Source organism: Phalacrocorax carbo, chromosome 13 (assembly GCF_963921805.1).
Source record: "Phalacrocorax carbo chromosome 13, bPhaCar2.1, whole genome shotgun sequence".
Lineage (NCBI taxonomy): Eukaryota > Metazoa > Chordata > Aves > Suliformes > Phalacrocoracidae > Phalacrocorax > Phalacrocorax carbo.
The window spans coordinates 17,947,727-17,969,877 of record NC_087525.1 but is presented as its reverse complement, the minus strand read 5'-3'; the positions used below and the strand labels follow the sequence as shown (position 1 = coordinate 17,969,877).

Genomic DNA, 22,151 nt, shown 5'->3' with positions numbered 1-22,151 from the left:
AACATCATTAAAAGATTTCATTTTAATTAGATAAATTCCCTCTTTCTTTAACTTTTCAACCTTTCTCTCCTAAGTTCTACAAGACAAAGGGTGAAAAGACAAACTGAATTGAATTAAATATTAAAACATTAAAATTGGCATTTTAGAGCTCATGAGGAAAAAAAATCATGAAAAACATATATTTCATGCATATTTTAGATTTTATTTTAAGACATTTCCAAAACTATTATGGATATTCTTAGTAAGAAATATTATAGGCTGTGTTGTCTCCCAGGGCAGCTAAAGTTTCCAAAAGGAAGTTCAATCTGTAATACATCTTTCACATGTTATTTTAATAAAAAAGCAAATATCATTTGTGTGTTTCCACTGCTAAATGGAGACTCATTGTTTGGTCATGTTTCCCTACATCAGCAAATACATTTAGAAAGAATAAAGTAAACTCTACTTCGAGTTGCACTGATGTAAAGCATTATGTGTATGTTACAGGAAAAGTGATTTGAGGTTGAATGTGAAAATACCTTAACTGGTGCCTCCCTGTTTGTGGCTCTGTGTGTCCAGGGTTTTTTTTACATTCATGGATTCATTTGCATGTACTTTACACGTTTGCAACTTTTGGTGTTATTAAGCTCTCTTACTTCTTCTCACTCAAGAGCAGAGAAAATTTATTGGTAACTAAATACTGTGATCTACAGAAGGGTAAATTACAGAGAAATTACATTTACTTAATTTGCTGTTACCATTTTTCCAGAGCAACTTGTAATTTGTATGGAGAAAGTCAAGGGAAGCTGTTCGCTGCAAATAAGCACTGATCTGCATTGTAAAACCAATAGCTCTTTCACTATTGTGGGTCATCACTCTGGAACGTGCCGAAGGAATTATAACAGCTCTTTGCAGGCTTTAAACGCTCTGTAGCATGAATGTGATTTGTCTTACTGATGTGTTGTCCCTGGTAAGGGTAGAAAATGGGTCAGTCCCTTTGATGCCTTGTGAAAGATGGTGTCATAGGCAGCTTATACTTGTCTCCATGTTTATCTTGGTTTTGAGACCTGGTGAGCATCGACTTGTTTAGGAACATAAATTTGGTTCAAACCCACTTGAATGACGAAATCTCGGTTTGTTAACAAGGTCGAAGAAAAGCAATGTTATAACTACATTTCTTGAGAAAACGTCAATGGTGTGTTGACGGACCTTGTGTGAGTTTTGTAGGCTGAAACTCGAATAAGAAGTTCACTGCTCCTATCTGTTGGTTAACGAGGGAGAAGGTAACTAACGACCAGTCTTCATTTATATAAAACTTCCATGCAGAATTCTTACGGTGATGTCCAGGGGCCTGTCCTAACTAGAGCTAAGTTCATAATTGATTGTACATAGACTAAGAAGGGTTTATTCCTTTTAATAAACAACCAATGTCAGGAGGAAGCGTTCTCCCGAAGTTACATCCGTGCCGTTTTTACTTCGCACGACAGCCACGTGCCAGTCGGCAGGCTGTGTGGCTGGAGGTGATGGACTTCCCTGTGAAAGCTCCGACAGCCTTTGGAAAGGGGGACTTGGAGGCAGCTGACTGATGCAGGTACGGTACAGCGAAGAGAAGGATCAAGAGAAGATGCTATTTTTTGCTGAAGTTGCATCACTGGTAATTGAGCTCTTGTCACAGCTGTAACGCAGAGGCTCGGGCGATGCAGCTTCAGGGCGAGACTGGACGTCACTTCCCTGTACGCCTGGCCCTGAGCAAACTTGCGTCAGGGTTTTGGGCCTAACGCCCAGACGTAAAATCAGAAATGGGGGTTTAAGGCAATGGGAACTGGGACCATCTTCAGGTAGATTTTCCTATTGGTTGATCAGGCTGCAGACAGCAAAAGAGTTATGGGGCAGCTCCCATGCGGGGAGATGTTTGACTCACCGTTCGTTTAGATATGTTGTGGCTTTGCTCACCCACGCTGGCAATGTGTTCTTGTCCTCCGAAAATGTTGTTCTTTTGTGCATAGTCTCGGCGCCTGTGACCGGGGAGGCACCCGAGGAGGACACTTGGAAACACCAGTGACTCTGGCCGTGGTCGTGACCGTTACCTGTCACCTGGTTTGAGGACTCTTTCTTTCCCCCACATGTAACAACAGAAGATTTTAAAGGATGGCTTATGCCATCTGCTTGTCAGAGAATCCTGGTTTCTGAGTTCACAGAGGCCTTAGTTATCATGACTAACCGAGGGAATAGAAGAATAGGAACAATTGATACTGGATTATTTGACTGAATCCCAAATTAAAAAAAACCTAAATAGCAACAACCTAGGTTTTCCAAGTCAGTGGGAGCTGGCAAGAAGTCCCTCGACAGTCAGGGACTTCGACTTCTACCTCCGACTGGAATAAAAGTGACTTGGTTCCCTTTGGGGTTTATGTACCGTTCAGTTTTATATATTGATCAGTGTTTTTAAATGCTTTTAAGGCTTTTAGACCAGGTGTTATTTGAGGAGTCAGCTTCTCTGGTCCTTTGTGAGCTGTTAGAGTGCAAGGGTGTTACTGAGTGATTGACAGGGCGTACTTTTTATTTAATGAAAAGAAGTGAAAGAGGAAATATTGAAAAATACATTCATCAGTTTTTTAGTTTTGTATAATTATTTCTAAATCTCCTTGCTTCCCCCCCCCCCCCCTCCCCACCATAGAAACTCTAGTCTATTTATGAGGAAATTGAAGTAACTTTTCTGAATCTGTCTTCTGGAATTAATTTTTATTTGGCTTTTATTTTTTAGTGGACTCTGCATAATTTGCCAAAATCTACCAATTCTTAGTTGACTTATATTACCTTTTAAATGCTGGAGTTTTTTAAAGTTTGGAGTACATGTTATTTATTAGGGGTATAACCTGACATCTCTGGTAACTTCCCAGGCAGTCTCAAAGCACTTTCTAGATGACATAATTGATATATCATATAAAGAATCAAAAAGAATGAAGCTGCTCAGTGACTCACAACGGCACTATGTGATAGTTTAGGACAGGAAGTGTGGAATAACTATGTGCAGCTGGATCTACAGGATGAAATTAAATAGACAGGAAATACTTAACCAGGCTGGAATTTAACCACATCCAAAGTGGAATTTGATGTGGAGACTAGCACCTTTAATTATATGATAGTTTTTTTCAAAGGAATGCTTATGATCATATGAGGCCGCAATCCTAATTTTCTTGTGTTGACACTGAAATTCAGCCATCGATTGAACCAAATTTTACTTCTCTTGTGAGAATGTCAGGATCATAATTGTCTTTGTTATGCGCCCGTCCCTGTGCAGTATTTAATTTTTGAATGGAAGTGCATTTATGATTGTCAAGGATCAAATTATCAATCAATAATGATCAATTTTATTTTTGCTATTTGACGGAAGAATTACACCTATCCCCCCTCAGTTTCTTCTGTTGTTTTACTACAATTTCAGAGAGTGCAGAGGGCTGCCTTTGGTCAGTAGTATGTGAGTATGCATGAAGTAAAAACACGATCAAAACCCCCCTCTCTCCTCTCCATCCCTGGAACCTTCTCTATAACCTGTCACACAAACTTAACTCTTTTTTCATCCTATCATTGTAGTGCCTTGGAGCCTTCATGACGGATCCAAGCCCTGCTGGGGGGTGCTACTGGAAGTATTTCCTGTTGCAGAGCGTGCAGTAGGGGAAGCACATAGAAATGAGAACATAGCGGTGATGTTGGTCAGAGTATTCCAGAATCTCCAGCGCTGGATGTTTTACAGTGGCCCTGGAAAAGGAGAGGCTTATGGGAAGCGCTTCACTTGCTTATGGGACAGCATGGGGTAAAAGCAGATAGCTTTAGGTTTCAGAAGTGAAGCAGCAAGTGGTGAATGCTCACAGATAATAGGGTTTAAGATGGGTATGAAAGCCTGGAAGAGAGGAGCCAAGAACTGAATACGTGATGCAGTCAGGGAGGAGATGAATAGAAAGTGATCTGATTAGCTATGGACTGGAAATTATTTCTTTTTCAAGGTCAATTGGAATTAGGTGATGTCTGCTCAGTTTAAGCTGTGGGACTAAAATGCAAAGGAAATTTTATGCAGAAAATATTAGAAGAATGAAAGTTAAGTCCTAAAAAAGATTCGAATTGAGAAGGTGGTTTCAAAGTGTGGGTCTCAGTTTGGACAGAATAATAACCAGGCCTCGAGCAGAGAGAGAGGAGAGAGAAAGGTCCTCCACCATCAGCTTAAACATGTGTTTGGTAATAACATTACCCAGAAATAGGCTAGAGCTAGAGGTAGCGTAAAGATGTCTTAAACCAACCTGTAGAACTATGTTCAGTAACACTGAGTAGGATCTTCGAAAAGGTGTGCTGAAGGAGTTGTTAGAGAGATAAGAGCATCAAAAAAAGGGAAAGGACACTTCAGAAAAAGAAAAAGGACACTTCAGAAAGAACATGGTCCATTCTACTATAAGATGATTAGTGAAGAGGAAACAGGTATTTTGGTTTTCAGAGTTGGGAAGAAGTTTTTAGAGACTCTGATTAATCCTTGGTGATGCAAACTTGTGTCAGAGATTTACTATAGCATTGAAGGAGTGGAAAGTGAATTTGGGTTGGAGGTTGATGGCCATGTTATGGCAAAGGAGTGCCGTAGCCAAAAAGGTAGGAGAGGGGAACTTGGAAAGAATCAAGGGCCATTATCAGTGGATGAAAGCACAGGATGATGTAATAACCTGTTATTTTAATCATATTTTTATCACCTAACTCTAATCCTTGCAAATTGTAGCATAAATTATAGAATGTTTTACTTGAAAATTGGGTATCTTTATCATAAATTCTTTGCCATTGTCATGCCGTCTATAGCCATCCTTGTCTTTTCCTTGTTAAAAGAGTTGGCAAAGCCTTAGCTTGCTGGGTTGCGCATTATGTCACTGGTACACTGAGGCACGTGCATCGGCACAGTTCGTAAATGGAAGCAGCTGGTTTCCTCTGCACTTAAGAGAATGCACAAACACACCACCAAGATCTTCAAATCCTCTGTATGCTTTGGATACAATTCCTATCCTGAAAAGCCATGCTGTGATTTCAATTAGTGCAGATGTGCACCAAGCCACCTTATTGGCTCAGAAAAGAATTCTTTTGTTTCAACACTTGAACTGCTAGATCTGGTTAATGTTACCAAATGAAAAAAAAAAAAAATCACACCTATGGTATTAGTCTTATACTCCAGTATCTGAAAAAGACTTGGCAGGGGAAAAAAAAATGTTATCATCTCATAGGGAAAAGCTGAATTCATACACAGGAACTGCAGGATTACTTCGACATTTTACTAGTCCCTTGTAACACCAGCAAGTCCCATAAATGCCTAATGGAAAAACAGCAGAAAATGAAATCTGCAGCAGGCCTTTAGAGATCAAATTTATGTTGCTGAACACTTTTTTCAGGTCAGGTTTAAAGGTCAGAAGAAAGTGGATAGATTAAATTTGCTGATTTTGCCAACTTTAAAGGCCCCTGTTAGAGGTTTTCTGTTTCTATGGAAAGCCCCAATATGCTTTTGGATAGTTTTGTGCAAGAACTAGAATGTATAGAAACTTTACTGTATTTTTCTTATGCGAGAAAGACACTCATATAACAGTACTTAGTTATCCCCACTGTGTCCTTGAGCCGCATCTGATTTAGATCCAAGGTATGTTATCATCTCGAAGTAATTAATTCTTCCTATTAATGAAGTTTTTAGTGTATGTTCATTTCATATGCAGACTCAGGCATCTTTCACAGGGCCAGCTGTGACACCACAGTGACAAAAATAGTTACCCCAATCCGTTTTCACACTTGTGTTAAAATTTATCTCCCTGTTTCTCACACAATATTTTTCCTTTCTGTATCTCCAAGCAGAAAAGCATCTCCCAGGGAGCACTGCTAACTTTTACAGTATCTGCTCCCTCAAATGTGAATAGAATCAAACTGTAATACCCTCAGTAGAGAATACAAATCCTACCACAAAGGACATTCTAGATCATCAGTCTCTGCAAACACTAGTAACAACATGAATGACTGGGAGCGGGAGGATGACTGTCGGGCAATATCTTCAGAATCCTAAGTAATTTGGGCACAATGCCAAAAATGTCAATTTTAGAAACAAAACACCCTCTTTTCTACAGGGTAGTAATACTACACAAAGACAAGTTGAATTAGAAGCTTAGTTTCTGTACATGAAGCAGTGCAGAGCAAACAGCACGTTTGTATACCTGTATTTTGTTCTGTGTTTTTATTTATATGGAATTATTCCATCAGCCTTTAAATGTTTGAGTAATTTGGTGCAATATCATTCAATATTAGCTCAATGTCAGGTCTTAATACTTCCCAATTTAAAAAATTCTGATCTAGTCTCCTCAGTATGTGCCCTTAGGAAAATCTTGAACGTGTAGCAACTGCAGTTGTTCTCTCAGTGTATATAAGTGCTTGTAAATGATCATGCTTAAATTCATAGCAAATATTCACTCAAAAAGGCTTTTTAAAAATTACTTTGAATTGCTGCTTTTTTTAACTTTCTAGTGGATGTTTTTCTACTATGTGATGATTTTTAAGGCATGATGTTTTCAGAATGGTTCATAATTTTATTAATATCAAATTCAGCAAAGACCACAGACAGCTGTGTTGTCTTTCAGCTGTGTGTTTCCTACATACTTTTTAACGTTAGGTGAATCTTTGGAATGGAGGAATTCGGTGACGTCTTTAAGTACAGGTTGACCAATATCTCTGTAGTTTGAAATACGTTATTAGCCGCTCATTTAGGAAATGCTTTTCTTTCGATATCAACCTATAAACACTAAAGAATGTTGTTATTACAGTTCACTTCTTTAGCAAAGCTGCTGCTGGGATTTGAAGAGCGAGCTGTGATGAGATCTTTGTGCCTTGCATGTAGTCCTGTGGGAGGTTTTGGTGTTTGAACTCTGCTGCTAGTTATGATCATCTTCAGACTCAGCCAAAGTGGACATAATAATTCCAGTTTCACTGCTAACTGAAATGTGAGCCCAAATATTCAAGCACTTTCAGTGAAATGTAGCTGCCTTTTACAGTCGCAGACACAGAAGATTGTCTGACCAGATACAGCCTGGCCGAACTAAATGAAATAAAACTTAAGACTTGCGTTTCAGCTTAGGAACAGCTCATCACAAAACGTGCACAAACTCAGGGTAAATTTGAAAATTCTCCTTTCAGATTGGAGCTGATGGGACAAATTTTAATAAAATTGGATACATCTGCAGTGGTATCATATATCAACCAAGAGGCAGACAAAAGAAGTAGGAATTTATTGGAGGAATCCATCTGACTTTTCTTGTGGGCAGAATTACATCTGGCATTTGTGAGGGTGTGCCATTTCCCAGATCTTCACAGTATGTTGGCAGACTATTTTAACAGGCTTGGATGTTCATTTCGGAGAGCATGATCTCTGAATGGTTACATAATTCACTGTACTAAAACCAAGGTACAAATCTCCTCAAACAGACTCTTTTGCCATAAGAATATCCAAAGGCAAATACAAATTTGTAACAGGCAGTCAGAAAAGCAAAGTATTGCTGTATCCAAGTGCCAGACGTTCAGAAGATGTTTTATAAAAGTTTAATTTTTCAAACAGCTCCTTGTCATCTGTGTCCTCTTCTCAGAACATAGAATGATTATGATGGTAATTGTGGAAAATTGCTAGTCATCAGTACTATTAAATATCTAAATTCTAAAATGTATCATACAGTCCTTGAAATCGTTGAATATTTTCCAAGGACTATTATTCACTGTGAATATTCTGAAGTTCCTTTGCTCTGAGATTAGAGTGGACAGGAATATGGCAGATATAAGCACTCATCGTTGCGGAGAGCAGATGCCAGAAAAGCAACTTCACAGGAAGGCGTCTGCAGCTCCCGTGCATCGAATGCAATTTGTGGGGAGGAAACGGGGTCAGAAGGCACCTCAGACTGTTCCTTAGACACACGCCAAAGTACTGCTGTGCTGCAACCCGTTGTCTGAAGTCCGCTTTTTCAGCAGCTGAACCATGCCGTGGTATTACTCGGAGGCTATGGGTGGGCATTAGTTGCTGCACTTCAGTGCTGTTGGATTTTCGAAGCGACGTGCGTGGCCTCGCGGGTGCGAGGCTCGCGTTCAGGGAAGGGCCGTGCGCTTTCTCTGCCTCCAGACAAGGCCAGAGCCACACTTCTAATAAGTAACAGTAAATACGTCTGGCTAAAACTAGCCTGGGTGACGTACACACATCCTCCTATGGCTATGTGTATCAGTTTTAAGCTAGGAAGGTGTGGATGAGGCAGACTTTTACCTGGTTCTAGTTCACACTGGAAGAAGTCAGTTGGGTGCTGGCAATAGAAAATCCTGACACTCTTTGTTGGGTATGGAAACAATCAGAAGCAATCCATTTGTTTGTGGATCCTGTTTAAACTATTGATAAGAACAGGTAATATTTTATAAACCGGTCACTTCCAGTTATAATTTTTTTGCATTGAGTTTCATGGAGCAGGATCTCCCTGCTACAGAAATACAGAGCATAAAAGGAAAAGGAGTGAAAGGCAGTTTGTGCTTCAAATTAGTACATCTGAAGTGAACAAAGCCATCTATTGTGTTGCTTTCGTGTCACTGTTGTTAGATATTAATTTGATAAGGACAGAGTATGTTAAAATGGGGACTGGAAGAAAAATGTTGAACCTTTTTTGTTCCTGACTGCTTTATCATACATTATAATGTTTATTGTTGGGATTAAGTACTCTCTATTCGAGCAGTAACAAGTTTCATAGTGGAACAAAAGTAAGCAACACTCACAAAATTCATTTTAACAAAAAGTATGAACAGAAAGATATGAAAACTATTGATTATGTTGTCTATGGTGACATACAAACAAAGTGATAACTGTTCACATCTATAAAAGTTGAAGAATGGCAATGTCAGATTGTGCAAAGATTAACATAAGAATGTGACATCTTTGGTGAAAATTTATAATTACATTTGACGCTTTGGTAGAGATTGGAATGAGGGTGGGATCTTGTCGAGTAATTTTTTTTGTGGTTCGTGTCATTACCAACTACTTAACCCTTTGGTTAACAACAGCTATTGCTGTGGACAAACGTGACTGTTGGAGAGGGGAGTGTGTTGCCCTGTGATTTATAGCACTATTCAAACACCTCTTTCAGAAGGGAGCTTCTTAAGCTTAATTTTGTTCTGCAGAAGATGTTCTAAGTATTGTCGCACAGACATGGCTCTCCAGGGAAGGTTTTGTGAAAATAGCTGATGTGTGTTTCCATTGCCCTTCCTGAAGAAAATGAGAGCCCTCAGGATCAGAAAGCTGAAAAAAATGTAAAATATTTATCCATGGCTTCTGAACTCTGGTTTGGAGGTACCGTCACCGCTTTCTTTGCCTGTTACTTGTAGAAGTGTTTGACACGACTCCGCCAGTGTTTGTTTTCTTACTAGACTCTACCCTGGGTTGGACAGTAGGTGTTGATGAGGAGCCCTTGGAGGGCCAGGAGTACAGAGAAAATCCTTGATTTTCATACTTAGCTGTTTTGAAGAGAATGCAAGCTCCAATAAATACCAAATCATCAGGCTCCCCTATAAATGAAGGCATGTCATTGATACAGATACATAAAAATATATCAAAAACTTGAGACAGAGACTCTTCATATTTGCTTTGAGGAATGCCTGCTGCATTTTACTTCACCATGGACTGATAATTTTCATTCCCTAAAATGAAACCGTATTTATTATACGGTTCCAAAATATTCTAGTTTGGCTGTTTAAAGAGTAGAAATTATGTTTATTTAGCATAAGGAATGGATTTAAACTCAGAACTGAGGAGGTGATTTTGAGAGATCCCAACTTCCTTTTCTTATAAAAGCACTAAAACATGACCTTAAATGCTGATTTAAAAGGGAGTGCTTTTTCATTTGTCTGTCCTTATATGTATCCAATAAGTCAAAGTTATTCATTGACGTTCTAATCTAGAAAATCATGGTTATAGTGTATAAATTATCACACAAGTTAACACGGTTAAATACATTATGATAGCTTTAGTATCTATTTTTCCTGTTCTCTCTATTTTCAAGGACACAAATTGGATGGGCAGAGGTTTGAGTAAAGGGCAAAAAAGGAGCAGGGAACATTCTTTCATAATTAATATTCTTGTAGCAGAGCTCATTCCCGTCCAAAGGACTGTCTACATATAGGGCTGTAGGCATTATTAAGATCTCGTTGACTTTGTCATTTTGAATTCAGGGAAGGCCCCTGTGGGGTCGAAGGGCTGCAGGAAGACCTTAACCTCTGAGGTGTTATTCTATGCCTAATGCATTGACATGGCTTGTTTGCGAAGTGTGTACGTTTTGTGGTGTGTATTTCAGGGTAAAATAGGTAATTTCTCACATGATTTGTTAGAGGTATATGCAGTATCTGGGGTGCTCTGCTTGGAAATACTCTCTTAAAAGCTGATAGAACATTGGAGGCAATATGCTTTGACCACGTATTTTTTTGCCCATATTTCTCAAATACACACAGACCTGGTATATCATAGACTTCTAGAATAACTCAGGTTGGAATGGGCCACCAGAGGTTTGTCAGAGCAAACTGAAAGTTGACACAGTTCTCTAGGTTCAGTCATTTTGAGTATTTCTAAGGATATTCTAATGTTTGACCCATGTTGTGAAAATTATTTTTCAGCATGAAATTTCTTCAGACGTTGTAAAACTCATGTGAGTTTCAAAAACAGTTTGAATTTATATAATTTCAAATACAACTTTTTTAAGAATATTAACTCATATAAATTGCTCTTTTTCATTGTATGCTTTAACACTTCAAGAATAAGGACATTTAATTAAAGCAGACAAACTATTTTGGACACCAACAAATAGGAGAGGTGTTGGTTGGGTTGATCTTCCAAACTCAGAATTGCCATGTTGGAAATACGTCCTTGAATGTAGCTTTGTTTCCAGAAAGTGACAGTTTTGGAGGTTCAAGTGAGTCCAAAGAAGTCACTAATTACCAGTTACCAGTGGTTTTCTTGTTATTTGTATTCTGCTTTCTTGTTCTTAATCTGTAAATCGATTTGGAACTATAAATTCTCATTCACACGGCACTTTATGAAATCCATTTGTCTGTCATACATTAAGCAGAAAATACCGCCCATATGTTTCTGTTGTCGCAGAAAAAAGGTGTAACATTTACAGAGTATTCTCAGAATCAGCAGCGTGTAGCCCTACCGCCCAAAGCCGCATCACGATGCCTGTACGTGCGCGGCCTTCTTCAGCATTTCCTGAGCTCCGTTTGGCAGAAGCTGTACATCATGGGAGCGTTTAGTACTAAGCACACGGTAACATCGCAGCAGGGACCTGTCCCCCGTCGAGCTCAGATACCTGCCTGCGAAGGCTGAGGAGCTGCGCGGGAACGTTGCACTTCTAAGGTGGCTTCAGGGACCTTGTCACAAGCCACGCGTTCTCAGGGAGCAAACAGGTATTTGCTCACTGAGTTTCAGGGGTTTCCTGGTCCCAAAATCATTTCGCTTGACAACTCGGAGGTATTCTGCATCAAGAAAGGCTAGTTCTCTGCTGTAGGCTGACCACACCTAACCTGATCTTTTATTGATCTAAACCTGGTTTTAAAAATGTTACACATCTTAATTGAACGGCAAAAAATGTTTGCTCAGTCATATTTCCTGTATCTGTAGCCTGATCTTCCGCGAAGGTGGGCAAATAATGGGACAGGAGTGGAGGCGTTTTCAGATAGAGGAGTATGGAAAATATTCAGTGGAAAATTAAAACTTATTTGGAGCATTCAAGCACCTTGAATAGCAGTGCCGCGTGAAGCGCGTACTGCAACCTGCCCCTCCCACAATAACGTGACGTTGCAGAAAACGGCATCTTAGCGGGGACGTTTCCCTTCAGGTTGTAAGGTCTGGGAGTGAAAGACTGACGCTGCTCTCCCTGGCCGCGGTAGTGGTACGGTCAGAGGGCTTCCGAGGGATGAGTTCATTAGAAACAGGAGCTTAATGTAAGTGCTATTTGGCTCTAAAAAGCAAATAGTTAGGGGTATTCCCCTCCCCCTTTAAGGTTGAAGAAGTATCATTCAAACTATAATAATTAACGCTAAGCACTTACATAGCTTGTTGTTGTCAGTGTTCTACAGACTGTTGTTATTACCCACATTAATTTAAGTGAAAATATCTTTGTTTAGAGTTCAGCGACTGTCCACGTTTCAACTGTATTTCTTAATAATTATTAGAATTAGCACAGGTCCTGACCCTCATTTATTTGTGTGTTCAGAAACAAAGTCATGCAACGGTCTTTATATAATGAAAATTAAAAGGCCAAGCAGTAACATTAATGTTCTTTTAAATAATTAATTTTAATGTGTGGAAGTGTGAGCAATAAATGTTTTATTGTAAACCCTGATGTGGTAATTAATCCAAGTGATTAGGAACTAATTGCGTGTTTGTAGTAAATGTTAGATTTGCTGTGAAAGAAGTTTTTTTTTTTTTGGAATTGTGGTTCTGGGGCTAGAGCTGTGAGAAGAGTGATGTTTAAAATGAAATGTTAACGCACTCACTTTTAAACTTGGTAAGCCAGAAATTGAAAGAAATACACCCTTTATTATTTTGCCAATTACTTTTTTAGTTCTTCTGAGATTTTTATTTTACTATGCACTTAATTTTATGCGATAGTGGTGCTTATGCATTAGATTAAATATATCATAAGGATACATAGGCTGTTTAGAATCAGCTAGCAAAGACCTTGAGGAGTGGGAGAGGGTATTTTGCTTTATTAATCATTTACACCTTAATTTGCAAATAGCGAAAGTCCTATTATTCCATAAAACTTGTCATTACTTTAGCAGGAGGAATAAGTCACCCTGTGAACGGTGCTCATTTCAGGGGCACTGACGGCGCTTTGGGTAGCCGTATTGCGCACCAGATGAATTCGGATCCCCGCTGAAGCTTTAGAGCTGCTCTGGATTTCCACTGATGTAATTTATGGAGTTTGGATCCCTGTTCTTTTGTTGTGGGTTTTTTTTCCCCCAGCAAAATCACATTTTGTAAATACACTCTATGCTTCTGTGGCTCTCTACAGAGGTCCGTTTTGCCCATGGTGAGCCTGCTTTGCTTAAACAGACTCAGTTAAAGGATGAGTTAGCATTTCAGTAGTGCAGTAAGCTTCAGAAATCTTTTGTGTTGCTGCTTGTCGTTTCCTTTTTTCTCTTCGTACCTACCGTGCTATGGTATCAGAATAGTCTTTCTGATGATATGATCTTTATTAGTGAAATAATATGCTCTTTCTTTGGCGCTCTTGAAATATGTTCTAACAATGATGGTAATGACTTTGATTAATATTTAATCCCTTTGCTGCTACATTCTTATAATTTACAAGATCTCAAAGGTAGTTGGGGGGAGGGAAGAAAGGTTTATGCTTAAGTGTTTCAGTATGAGAGTGCTTAGGGAAGAAACATACCTATGTTTTATTATGCCTTATATCTCTCTTCTAACCTGAATTTAAGTGAAACCTTTCATAGCATGACCATGTCGTTGACAGGGAACGGTATAGAAGTCATGCTGGAGTTGACTTATTTTTCATGGCGTTGGGCTCATTCCTGTGTTCGTTCACATTGCGTAAGTCACATTCCTCTGCAGCACCTGGGAATCCTGACGCGCTGGAGGCGCAGGTAGAGCAGTATATCCTCGTACAGAGCAAGAGGTTGATGAGGGTTTTTCCTTTCTCTTGTGAGCAGAGGAACTAATAATTATAAATACAGCAGGGTAAGCCCGAATTAGTTTCCCCCTTCACTCCAAAAATCACAATATTTGTGTGCATAGTCACATAGCCAGAAAGTCTCCTGCATGTACCCAGCAGAAGATTTTTTACTATTTTCAGGCTGTGGAATGTTAAAGACAAAGTTCTTAAGCAAGCAGTACTGATGTGCAAGCTTTGAACGCTCTCCACAAGACTTTGTACACCCATATCAAATAATCCGCATTTTTTACAAGATCTTTAGGCACCCAGGCAGTCAGTGGTGATGATCTACGAATACACCAACGGTCAGTCATTGTTTCAGTATTTGAGCGTTTTACCTGTGTTTATAAAATAAACCATTGTGCTGGTATAAGCTCATTTAATTACAAAGGTACTCGTATTTGTTCTCTTCTTCTTTAAGGCTGTTTGAATAAGCAAGGAATAGGCTTGTTTTAAACATTTCCTTATAGAGCTTTCAAACTGAGGATTAACTGTCTAGAGAATTAGATATTGTCTATGCATTTTTAGTTACATAGATTCTCTCAATTTACTAATATGCTGTAAATATTATGTACATACCAAACTTGAACGAATTCAACATATGGTTGATGTTTACATAATTAATGAGATGCCAAATTATGTTAACGTAACTAGCCATACACAAAAAAGGGAATGCTGCACAATCATCAAGGGCCCAGATTAGCCGTACCTTATTCTTTACTTCCTGAAATGCCTGTTTGCCAGGGCAGGGACCCTGGGATTGTGCTCAAAATTGTGGAAATTAAGATTGAAAATCAATTATCTCATTGTTCCAAACATCATAAATAATATAATTACCAATTTTTGGACTTCTGGTTATTGTTTCATTAAACAATAATAGGTATTTCTGAGTCTGCTTTTTGGTCTAAACACAGCATTATCCTCATAGTAATAGACGGGTTGGGCAAACCTAATTTTGATAGTTATTTTAGAAGGATGAAAGGTAAAAATACCAGTTTCTCTCTTCTAATCAATAATTTAACAAATATTTTAAGATGCATTGCTTTCTCAGTAAGGACTGAATTGGTTTTCCACAAAGAAAAAGTGCAGCAAAGTGGTTTTGGGATACCAGGAGAAAAGAAGAAAAGGGGCTGTTCTCTATCATAGCTTGTTTGATTTGCAGTTTATATTTTATTGATGGTAATACCCTGTACTTTATAATACCTTTCAACACAGAATTTCACTCATTTCAGTAATGTTAAGTAATTAAACCTCCCACTGGTTCTGCCAATGGAGGTGTATTTATCATTATAACTATTTCGCAAGTGGGTAAACAGAGGCAAAAAAGGTTGAATTACTTAATCAAAGTAATAAACCCTCTAGGCTCCTGTCTCCCAGATGATGTTTAATACTTCCTTCAAAATTTTGTTACGAATTCAATATAAATAAAAATAGACATCTCACTCCCTGAGCTTAATAAGCTCACTTAAACTGTATGCTGAACGTTAGAGAGAACAGAGGTTTTCTGCTTCCTCAGAGAGGGGCAGACCTTAGGGAGCTATCTCAAACCGTCGTCCTAGGATCTTAATTCACCTTGCCAAAATTAGTTTAACTGACTTTGTAGTTTCTGGGGAAATAGGGGAATTTTTCTCTTGGGACGACACTTCCATACACCAAGACGAGGTACTCCCTCACATGTGCGAACAGCTCCACCTCACTGTTAAGCTTCTCGTCTATACGCTCTGTCAGTAAGTAAAGTCACGCAATTATTTTGTCCTAAATAGGGCTTGGAAGAACTTCCTGGAGAGTGCTTAATTTAACCAATAGTAATCAGAATTGAAAAAGATTTCCAGCTTGCTTACCACTAAAAAGAAATTGCTAATATATGCACAAAATAATTATTTTCTTTAACGTATCATGTCAAATACTGGAGGTTTTCTGCTACTGTTGTAATCTGATAGATACTAATATGGCAGCAATCAGAGCTCGCTTCAGCAACAAAGAAGCTGTTCAAGTCTGAAAGCAATCCTCTCCTCCTGACGCGTTGGCACCACCACAGAGGAAAATGTCACGGTCAATATAAGCATATTTACTGACAGTTAGGTTTTTTCCTATGTTACTGAAAACTGTTTGAAACTTGGCTTTTATCAAAACCAGAAACACTGGCCACTCAGAATGATAAAACAATAGTTTACAGCTTAGTCATTTTCCAGTTATAAAGCAATACTTCCATAAAAATAAACAATGCATACAGGAACAAGCCAAAACAATTACTCAGAGAAGTTGTTGCATTCTTGCTGTCCTTGGTTTCTGATTTAAAACAACTGTCTCCAGTAGGAACTGGACGAAAAGCAGCGGGTTTTGTTCCATTAAGTAACCACTTGCTGATCACTACGAGATAAAATACAGTTCCAAAATGCAATTGATACTGTGTAGGTACTTTCTAAGTTCCTAAATGACCTATTACATGACAAACAGGTACATAGATTAAAATAACGTTCATGTATTTCACTAATTTACAGACTGAACATCTCCCAAGTGGATAGTTATGCAGAGCTTTTGTCCTTCCTAGAGAAGGTAAAAAATGACTTAAAGCACAAGCACCTTCATTAATAAAGGTCATGTTGATTATTTACTTTGTGGGGTTTTGTCAACGATGTCTGGAGGTTTTTTCCCACCTCATGAGTCTTTTGCTGTCTCTGTCATTTGATGCATATCTCAGTAAGGAAAATAATTTCACAAATAATTTCAGGCAGGAACAGGTTGCAGGTATAAACACCCAAAACTCAGAGGATGAGGTAAGGGGTCTGTAAGTCTGGTAACCTGACAGTATCACACTCAGATATTTCAGTGTTAGAGATACTTTTTAAATTGTTCCCTGCTCTTTTAAACTCACGCAAGTACTAAGACAGATGAGGAGCTTTTGCTCTAACTTTCCAAGAAGATTGCTTCTGGTTCCTGTTCTGAGGGAAGATGATTTCGCTGCCCTGTCTCCCGGCAGGCGGGACAGGGACTGTGCCCAATCCCTTCCAGTCTCTTCTGGCTGTGAGGGCACGTGGAAACCCTGTGTAGGTTCTTCCGTCTGGAGCAGGTACCTAGCGGCTCGTTATCCGTCCCAAGAATTGCCGTGTGTTGCAGCTTCGCTCCATCCAATCCCTGATATTCCTGCTGGACTGCAGCAGGTGAGGCTGGTGGCCGAGCAGGGCTGAGGGAGGTCGCTTCTGCCCGAGCGTGTGGCTTGAAGTTCTCTTTGTGTACAGAAAATAGGAAACTTAACCGGGACCAGGAGGCCTGAGTGGGTTACGTCTGTCGTCGGACAGAGCAAGTTCTTTCAGCGCCTTCGTGGTCTCGCTCCTCTACTGGAACTGCCAGCACACTTGAAGTGAGATGATTTCTGTAGGACTTCACTGAATCACAGTATTTATCAGGACTGTCACTACGAAACTGCGCCTGAAAAATCCCACCCTTTAGATGGATGAGAGCGTGATGTCGTCATAATTGCATTTTTATGTAAATGCTTGCTATAAAATAATCCTGGATGAAACGATGTGTTCCTTTCATGTTGGCAGAATATAATTTGTCTTAAATGGCAGCAGACTGTTGTATATGTGTTTCTGAAAGTTAAATATTTTGATTCACACTTGCAATTTATTGATTTTACATTGTTACCAAATGGCATTTCAAAATCAGCTCAGAATACCGTGGTTCAAAATCCTGTCACTCACGTGATAAAGTTATTCTCATGTAACCCATTCTGCAAGTGGGATTGGCAAGGGAAGAGAAAGCGCTGGGAAGAAGAGAGGGCAAATGCGTTTCAGCGGGTTGTAGGTTCGAGAGCAATCCTAACTTTTAACATCTCTGCACGTTCTTATGCAAACGTTGCTTCTGTGCTATTAAAGAATAATAAATCCCAAACTGCAAAGCTGTTTGTTATCGTCGGCCTGGGTTTGTCTCAGTGTGCGCTAGGTCACAGATTTGAATGTTGGCTTTAAGGAAATACTCACTGGCTTAAAAAATAACCAACTTGATCCTCATTGTGCAAACATTACATGTATGTAATCAAGACAAATTCAGTGCAAGCGTGATATTTTGTGTGAGCAAATGATGGCAAGACTTCTTAGTTTGGACAGAATACCTTACACAGAACTACTTTCACCAACACCGGGGCGGTTCTGGCTTCATGAGATCCTTCCACACTCTCCGATTCTGTGCCGCTGACACTTCTGACACCCTCACAGCTGCTATAGCTAGTGCTGTATGAGCTTAGTGTGGGTCAGAACAAACCTTTTGGGTATGCGTGCGATAAAAATGAGAGAGATGACTTGCAAAGACAAACTGCTTGCGTGTGAACCCACCGAATCCTTCCGGTAATGCTAGCGTCAATGAAAAAAGAGGCTTGAGTGTAAAAGCCTACCCTATACTCACAGTACCCTGGCATATTTTAAAAGGTGCATCAAAGAATTCCTGAATATTGTAAAAGTGAGGTTACTACGATATTCTCTCCTGACTTTGCCTACTGCTGTCATGTGCACCTTAGTATTGACTTTTAAAAGCTCTTAAGTTACAAACAAGCTACCGTATGTCCCATAGCCATGTGTCTGCAATACATAAATGGGTTTTTCTTATTTCTTCCTTTTTGTTTCTCTTTCTTCCACAAGGAAAAGGTTTTTCTCCACCAAAGGACTGTATTTAAACAGAAGGACAGCGTACAGTGCATAAGTATCGTTGTGTTTCTCGTGTGTATACATACAAACATACGTATAAATAATTCAGTCTGTCATCCTGTTTTCCCGATGTATGTATTAGTTCAGCCTTGCTCTCTGGCTTGTGGTACAATGGTACCTTCCTCCTGGCGCGGAAAAGAGGCTCGTTACACTTTGAGCAGCAGAAGACAGTGGCGCATCACGAAGCAGCAGCATCTGCTCTGCTCAGCCTCGGTCGGTGCACGCCAGAGGAATAGTGTGCTGCTAGTACGCCTGGTAGCCTTTAATGTTTAATAGGTTCTCTTGGTAAGATAGTGCTGCCTTTCACTTTCTTTGACTGCACTGTCCAATTATCCTATGTCCTTGTATGTACAACATTCTTTCACAGAGACAGGTACATACAAGCAATTTCATTTCATATGCAACGTAAGTTTCCCAGGCTATTGGAATTGCTTGTATATTAACTCGGTGTCTCATCCTTCGATTAGAGATACTTTCCTTATAGTTGTTTTCAGGTACTTTTGGATTTTGAGGGTAAAAAGGTTCCCAAAACTCTCAGAAGTAGGCTGAGGTGCACAGATGCGGGTATAGAATATCTTCTGAAGGGCCCCATAACCTCCTTGTTAGTGGGAATAGAACTTCTTACTGGTGAAATAGTGTCTTTCATACCGGTGGTACTGAGTTACGTGTGTTCTCACACTCAGAGCTGATGTTGGCTAACAGTTAATTGCTAGAGTAGGTAGGAGTAGTTGACTTGGGCATTCCTTTGTGCACATCTGTCTGGGCCAGAATCGGTGCCAGCTGCAGGAGCTTGTGGGCTGTGGTTCCAAGGAAGCCACGGAGTGACTTTGTTGTGAATGCCGGTGAGATAGAAGAAAACCTGTTGGTTTTAGTGGAGGTCATTCCTATACAAAACTGTAGTGTGCTGCAGTAGCGTGGTCTGTGGCTTATCTAGCTGTAATCCAGAGTTAGGGAGCTGGGTTCCTGTACTGTACTGGCCATAGCTGTAATTGGGGCTCCACTGAAACTGGGGACAAACTCAGTATCAATACTTAAGGAGGGCGGTCTAATTAGGTTTCTTTAAAGCAAAATCTGCTCAGTTCAGATTTTATACGTATTCTTCCTACTTTAATTCCATTGTGTGAATCGTACTGTTACCACCTTTTTTTTGTATCACTACAAATTTTTTTTTGCAAAGAAATGTTACACTTCGCAAAGTTTTACCAAGAGTTTGCATACACACAACTCTTAATTTCTAGATGTTTTAATGTCAATTTGTTATTTAAATAGGAATACTAAAAACTCTTGGAAGAATGCAGCTAAATGACAGAAGTGATTTTTAGGAAACCCAGAAGACAGAGCTGTAGCCTTTGAGAGTTCCTGGCCTTTACTTTGCAGGATCTGAAAGCAAGCTCTCCTATCTACATCTCGGTGCTTTTATGTTGCCTTTCCAAGGAAGAGGGAGTTGGAAGCAGGCCTGAGTTAGATCTCACGGGGATAGTGTTCTGTACCTTAAATTACAGTCAGATGTATTTTAGTTCAGATGAAGTTTTCAGCCTAAAATTGGTAAGAAGCCTAATTATTTGACCAGGTTACTATTTATGTAGACCACTGTACAGCAATCTGTGTTTTATCCACAGCTGGCAACATGTTAGGCTTGAAAGGTTTTTATTTTGTGTTTGGAACAGTTTTTAAGAAATCCAACTCTGTTCATTAAATGAAAAACTAAACGATGGTAGAGATTGCTATGGAGACAAGATGTTACATAAACTGTTCATTTTAATTCTTCAGAATGTAAAAATAGCAAAGAAGCTTGGATGTTTACAGGCTTCCAGGCATTCAAGGTACTGAGAAAGTCCACAAGATGCAAAGCATCCTTGTGCCCTTTGGACTTTTACTGTCATGTAGCAAATCATGCACAGATTTTAATATCAATCATGTGTTTGTTAGACTGAAGAGCTGGCGTAAGGAGAAATAAATAGAAGGACTTTCTAAGTAGTCTTTAATCTGTAGACGATTCTTTTTTTTTTTCCAGTGAATAGAATGCCTGAGATGATCTCTTAGCTGAAGTATGCAGGATAAAAATACAGATATGCTGTGATCCAAAGACATAATAATATGGATGAAGATTGGAAAACAAGGCTGTTTCACTATTATACCTTTTAAAGTGTCATGGTGGTGATGTTACAGATAGGACCAAGGTGGTGTTTTATTGATTAGATAACACCCCCCCGAGTTGTTTGTTACTGTGCCTTAGACATTATCTCTGGCCTTAAATTTAACACTTGCTGCTCTTGCTTGAACATTATTATTGTCATTCACTGAGTTTTGAGAACCGTTAGTAAAATTTATTTTAGGATTATAAAAATGAAACATACAGAATTTGTTTACTCGGTGTAAAGAATAAGCCTTTGCCTCATTAGATTGATGAAACCGTAGGGGACCTTTACACGACTCCTGGGACACGTGTGGTTGAGGTGACCGCCTGCAATGCTACGTTCAGCATGGCGGCCTTGAACTGTTCTTCCTACAGGGTTGGAAGCGACGTTCACAATTTAGTCATTTTGGGTTGACTCTGTTCTGTTTCACAACTGATGCTTACTTGAATGTTCATATTCAGAATAAAGAACAATGGTGGGGAGGGGAATAAAATACGTGTGCGGAAACGTGAGGACCCCATGGTTTTTCCTGCAAAACAATAACAACTGTTACAATGACAGCTTACTCAATATATTTATTATAAACAAGGTAATAATTTTTCAGGCAAGGGATTTCGTTACTCTCCTAGCCGTGTATAGAGCCATCGTACTGGACTTGGGAATTAAGCAGCATGGTCTGATTGACCCTATTACTAAAAAGGGGAATTTAGAATTATACTATATTTTAAAATACAAACATTAGCCTTAGCTGCCATGGGAAAGTGTACTATGTGCAATGCAGAGGTAGGGAGTTAGGTTGCGTTTTGGAGGGCTGTGATTGTAGGCATATGCAGATGCTTTGCCACCTCGTAACACCTTAACAGAAAGGCAGTATTTTCCAGTGTTTTCTCTGTGTGCGTGTATGGCGAAGGTGGGCTGGGGGAGACCTTCTAGAAGCAGCACGCTTCATGTGCTTCATAACGCGAAATTAGTAACATTACAAACATGGTTCGTTTGTATGCTTGCAGGGGTTCTTCCTGACAGTGTCCCCAGAAGCAGTATTAAAAGTGGCTGCTCAGGCGTCTGCAAACAACAAGATCTTCAGCTTGAATCTTTCTGCACCATTTATTAGCCAGTTCTACAAAGAGCCGATGATGAAAGTCATGCCTTATGTCGACGTCCTTTTTGGAAATGAGACGGTGAGTCTTATGAAAGTAATTGAAGTATTCGTATCTCTCGCACCTAGCTGTTGGTGTCTGGCAGCCTGCTTCCTGGTTCTCCGCTCTATAGGGAGACTGACCACTGAGCGCTGAAGTGTCCCTAGAAAATGAAATCCACAGGCACAGGACTGTGATATTTCAGTCGATGACAAAGATGTCACTTGACCTGTTAGAGGTTTACAACTTGCTCATTCTAGTGGAGAGACATGTGAACAAGTTACTCGAGGTTAAAAGAGAAAATATTCATCACATTGGCTGCTTTGGAATAACGTCCGTGTGCATGATGTACTCACCCAGAAGTCAACTCTCTGCTGGAAGAAAACATATGAAGGGCTACTGCAGAGCTGCTGAGGTTCTGTAACCTGTTTCCACACCATACCATTTCCA

The 22,151-nt window shown here is 39.6% G+C and overlaps 1 protein-coding gene across 5 annotated transcripts in view; it reads left to right on the top strand.

Annotated features, from left to right (window-relative positions):
* ADK (adenosine kinase) overlaps positions 1 to 22,151 on the top strand; it is a 298,228-nt gene that overhangs the window by 193,837 nt on the left and 82,240 nt on the right. For 4 of the 5 annotated variants that reach the window (XM_064464970.1, XM_064464969.1, XM_064464967.1 and 1 more), the window contains one exon: positions 21,573 to 21,743. The exons of the other annotated variant lie outside the window; for it this stretch is intronic. In XM_064464970.1, coding sequence (XP_064321040.1) covers positions 21,573 to 21,743 — 171 coding nt within the window. The remainder of the gene's footprint in view (positions 1 to 21,572; positions 21,744 to 22,151) is intronic. 5 annotated transcript variants of the gene reach the window in all.